At 37.4% G+C, this 4,738-nt stretch overlaps 1 protein-coding gene across 2 annotated transcripts; it reads right to left on the reverse strand.

Moving 5' to 3' along the window:
- Positions 1 to 241: 241 nt before the first annotated feature.
- Positions 242 to 4,235, reverse strand: LOC126634168 (basic leucine zipper 34-like). 2 transcript variants are annotated; one of them, XR_007627231.1, is made up of 5 exons: positions 3,155 to 4,235; positions 2,929 to 3,019; positions 2,704 to 2,830; positions 953 to 1,225; positions 242 to 833 (listed from the first exon to the last, which is right to left on the reverse strand). XR_007627231.1 is itself a non-coding variant. In XM_050304657.1 (4 exons), the coding sequence occupies exons 1-4, from the start codon at positions 3,739 to 3,741 to the stop codon at positions 1,047 to 1,049; spliced, it is 984 nt and encodes a 327-aa protein (XP_050160614.1). In that variant the 5' UTR covers positions 3,742 to 4,235; the 3' UTR covers positions 242 to 1,046. The 2 variants fall into 2 exon arrangements, 1 of the variants encoding a protein (XP_050160614.1); XM_050304657.1 differs by having other exon boundaries at positions 242 to 1,225.
- Between the last annotated feature and the right edge of the window lie 503 nt (positions 4,236 to 4,738).

A 4,738-nucleotide genomic window follows, 5' to 3' on the forward strand; every position in this document is an offset into this window, starting at 1 on the left:
AACTACTATAACTGAGCAATGTTCTCCAAAACCACATCAATGACATGTTCAAGAACTTTATTTACAACATTAGCATTATCATGAGTAGAAAAGTGCTAGAGATGTTTCATACATTTAGATGTATAAATGATTTTCTATTTGAATGATTTTTTTTGTCGGAATAATCTCCAAGTGTAGATTACAAAATCTAAATGTCAAAGTATTTGTAAGAAGTAAGATATGTGTACGTCCGGGATGCAAGTTTCATCCAAACCGAAATATTTCGATGAATTACTGCAGAGAATGAAGGTGTTACAAACAAGCAAATACACTAAAATGTACAACAAATCTGACATCAAAGCACCTCCTTGACAACCTTTACTTTTACTCATCCCAACACATCCCCACTATACTTTGCCTTCTCCCACTAGATAATCCAAAAGAAAAGAAAAACTAAGGAGAAAAAAAATCATATAAAACATTAAAGAATGATCGCATCACACTACACACTCCAAACCAGCTATCAAGCAAAGACGACCCTAATCGTTCTTTTTTTGTTGAGTTTGTAAAGAAACAAGAGATGCACATGTTCTTCCCTCCAAACCAATCATACATTATCTGAGTGGTCCCCTTCTTTAAAGCTAAACACATCACGTGATTCTACAGGTAAGAAGCAGCAGCAGCAGCAGATCAAGTCACCCAACAATGTGACTTCTTTCCTCCTCGCTAGCTAGTGGCTAGTACTACTAGTAGTAGTGGCTGGAGAATGTGTCTTATAGTGTTTGCATGCAGCAGTTGGATTGGAATAACCATACTGAGAAAATACGAGAGCTGACTCGTATAGAACGGATTTTCTGCAATGTGGTGTCGCAGTTCAATAATGAAATATCAAATAAACTTACGCGTGACGTTGTACTATTAGACAGAGATGCTACATGATAGTGAATATATTCCACGCAAGTTGCTCTCTTACTCTTTTAACATAGTTAATTTGGGCCAGAACATGACCGTGGCTGTGAATTCCTTGTATGTAAATCTTTTTCGAAGTGTAGAGGCAATGATGATGATCAGGATGAGGACACATTGAGAAGGTGTTCCGTTTGATCAGGAGGAGGATTAGATATGGTGTCTGAGCGGGGCGTGAGTGAGGTTGGTGATTGTGCAACCTTCTCCATCTTCTTGACGTTTTGTTGGTGATACACTTGCCTTAGTCTCTCTATTTCTCTCTTCAATGCTTCTTGATGAGCTGCAATATTTGTTTGCACAAATTCAAATTAATATAAAATTAAAACCATTTCATTATCATGTGGCAACCCACTATATAAATTAAAATGTGCACATGATCAATCAACATGTACACATGTAAACACATGCCTATATGTTAGTGACAATTAAATTACTTTATCCCTAATCACTTTTCTTCCCTCCTAAATTTCAACCCCAAAGAAAAACATGCATAGCCATAGAAAACACCTAACAACCCTTAAAAGAATTTGGAACTTTATATATTCTACAATACTATGTATCCAACCACATTTTTTGTGAACCAAATCTTGAAAACATAAAAGGGAGCATTTGTGTTACCCATCTTTAACTCTGGTGTATGTCCAATATACATCTCTATCATTGACATCTGTTAAGCTAATTAATCATTTTAAAATCCTGCAATTAAGATTTTCTGTCGCTTTTACAGTTTTTCACCCACGCTCCCTTTTCCCCTCTCTCGCCCCCTCACAATTTCATTTCATATCTTCAGAAAAATTCGGTTGCAAAGTTTTAACTATGGTTAATTACTTAATAGGTGACAATTTGCATAGTAGTGTGTGGGATGAACATACACCAGAGCTAAAGATAAGGTAAAAAAAATGCTCCTGTGCATAAAACGGTATCCACATAGACAACAGGGAATCATTTCTATTAAACAGTAATTGACAAATATAATCTCTCTAACATTACACTAATTTTCGTACGTCATTCTAGTACTATATATTGACGAATCTAATTTAGAATGAAGAAATTTAATTATAACATGGGAACATATACTGTACTAGCTATATATATTGCAATTGAACCAATTAGTGAGATGCCACATGATATTTCATTATCTCCTTAATTTTCTTCCTACTCTTAGCATGCATGCGATGACCTTTTTTATGAGCATTCATTCTTGGTGGATCAAATAAGTGTCTTTATCTGCAATCGAAAGGTATAATTTCCATTTTCCTACTTTTGAGTACCAATTTTAACTACCTTTTATGGGCTGTAGCTCTTAATTTTTTCCTAACATGGCCAGGGAATTAATTAGATCTCACACCAGTATAAGAAAAAGTTAGTAGCTAGGAGCTCAACTGATTGAAGGGCAATTATGCATGTTCTTCCTTTAATTTAAGGGAAACTTAAAATTAATATTTAGACACGTGAAATCAAATGACAAAGTTAAAATTTATCTTATATATGTTGTCTATATATTTTACTTTTTACGGTACTGGTGCACCAGCTTTTAAAACAAAACATGTGCAACTCGCATTTCTGTAAGAGACAAGTTTTTCAGAAGTCTGAAAGCATCGTGCACCGGAGTAGAATTTTCTTATATCTTGAACTTTAAACGAAATTAAAATTAATGCGAACAAGATTCATATTTCTGATTGTTCTATGTTGTGAAATTAAAATTAACTAACTTAATTATGCATGATAAATTAGGACAATGATGATATACGTGCGTACCGTCTTTGAAGATCTTATCCTGCGCCAATGCTGCAATTCTTTGTTTGAGAGCACTGTTGTCGACATTTAGAAGCAAGCGTTGATGATCGAAAAATGCAACCCGTGGTGACAACACTGAAACTTCAACCTTCGTTTTGATGCAAGACAAGAAAAAAATATTCAGTGATTTGTTTGACAAACAAGTTAATTAATTAAAATCAGAATTAAATTATGTAATTAACCTACTTGCAGAGAGGTAACACTGCGTTCGAGCTCTGATATGTATTGTAGCTTCCTCACCCGTGATCTTTGTGCAGATTGTCTGTTCGCCAAAATTCTAATGCAACACACAATAAAATTATGTAATTAGGAACTAATTAAATAACAAAATTAATTAAACTCACATATAGATATATAATATGTATATATATACACACGCATATGTATATGTGTGTGTGTGCATGAAGATTACCTCTTGACCCTTTTGGGATCAATTTTCCTATCATTGGATGTGGTTTGTAATTCGCATTGGCTTTCCACCTCTTCTGATTCATTCTTTAGCTGTTTATTGATCTGCTGCTGCTTCCCCTGCGCTTCTTTCTCATCGTCGTTGATGCTGTTATGATCCGAAGGCGTGGACGGGTTCGACGACGATCCTGTAGGTCCCACCACGGCGGCGGCGGCGGCGGAGATTTCATGGGTGGTGAACATGGACATGAATTGTTCGTCGTCAAACCTATCAAACTCGTGATGATTGTTGTTAGCTTGGGAGTGGGAGTGCGGGCCTGAGCCTGGAGGTGCCGCGTAGACGCGGCATTCTTCCTGCATTGGTGCCTCCAGGAAGGTGATAGAGTCGCTGATGGATCTCCGGTGGGATCCCCGTCGCGCCGAAGAGAAGTCGAGGAATTCATCAACCCAACTAGGGTTTTGGGACGTGGTGGCGGCAATGGCATTTCCATTGGGCGCAAAACAGCCGCCCATTGAAGGCGGCATCTTCTGGTGTGAAGAGTCAGGCCAATTGGGTGTCATGCTTGGAGCTTTTGGAGGTAATTGTGCCATAATATTAATATTGCACACAAAATAATGTTAACTGTTTTGTGTATCAATCAAACTCTCGCCTTGGAATGTTGAGATGATGAGAGAGAGAGAGAGAGAGAAAGAGAGAGATGACTTGAAAGAAACCAAACCAAAATTACAAGAGCTTCAACATAAGCTCCTATATATACCCAGAAAATACACAAAAGGTAATGTTAAAATTACAAGGCAACTTGATTATTGCTCCAGAAACTCTCTTGAAATTAATATATTATTTCAGTGACACCACTCACAGCATACATGATTATCACGTACTCTATCAATTAGATAATTATTACGTGATGTCACCGATTGTAACAGAGAATCTTCTCTCTTAATTAGTTATTTTCGTTTTTTTATGTCCAAAGTCTATAAACTCAATATTTGAGCATATATCTTCCTCTCTTTCATTGTATTGGATCTCTATCTATGTATGTGTGTGTTGTTTGTGTGCAGTGGGGTCACATGGGGAGGGGATTGGACAGCTATCTCCAGCTGGGAGGAGGTTGGGGTTCAACGGTTTTACTGGAAAGTCGCCAGTACTGGTTTAATAACATAACAAGCGGAATCAGCCACCACGTGCCCTTGTGACCGTCTCTTTAGTACGAGAGCTTATAATAATAGAATATACAATAGCCCCTCCCTCGTCATATATATATATATATATATTTCTGATACTACTCTCCCACATCCAAAGGAACATTCTCGTGTGCAATGCTTTGCATGCAACCCACAGCTACATTTTAAATTTACCATCATCCATTCTGACCGTCTGACCCATCCACATGGGTGAAGGGTTCATGTATCAAATAATGGGAATGGATTCTCACTGGATCCCTTCCTCCTAATCCATCAAGTCTGGGGATCCGGGCCATTGAAATTTGATCTAACGGCTACAAATAGGGACCCACTTTAAAAGTTATAAAAACTTTAGCCGTTGGATCAAATTTCAATGGTCCGGATCTCCGGACTTGGTGGATTA

This window comes from Malus sylvestris, chromosome 9 (assembly GCF_916048215.2).
Source record: "Malus sylvestris chromosome 9, drMalSylv7.2, whole genome shotgun sequence".
NCBI lineage: Eukaryota > Viridiplantae > Streptophyta > Magnoliopsida > Rosales > Rosaceae > Malus > Malus sylvestris.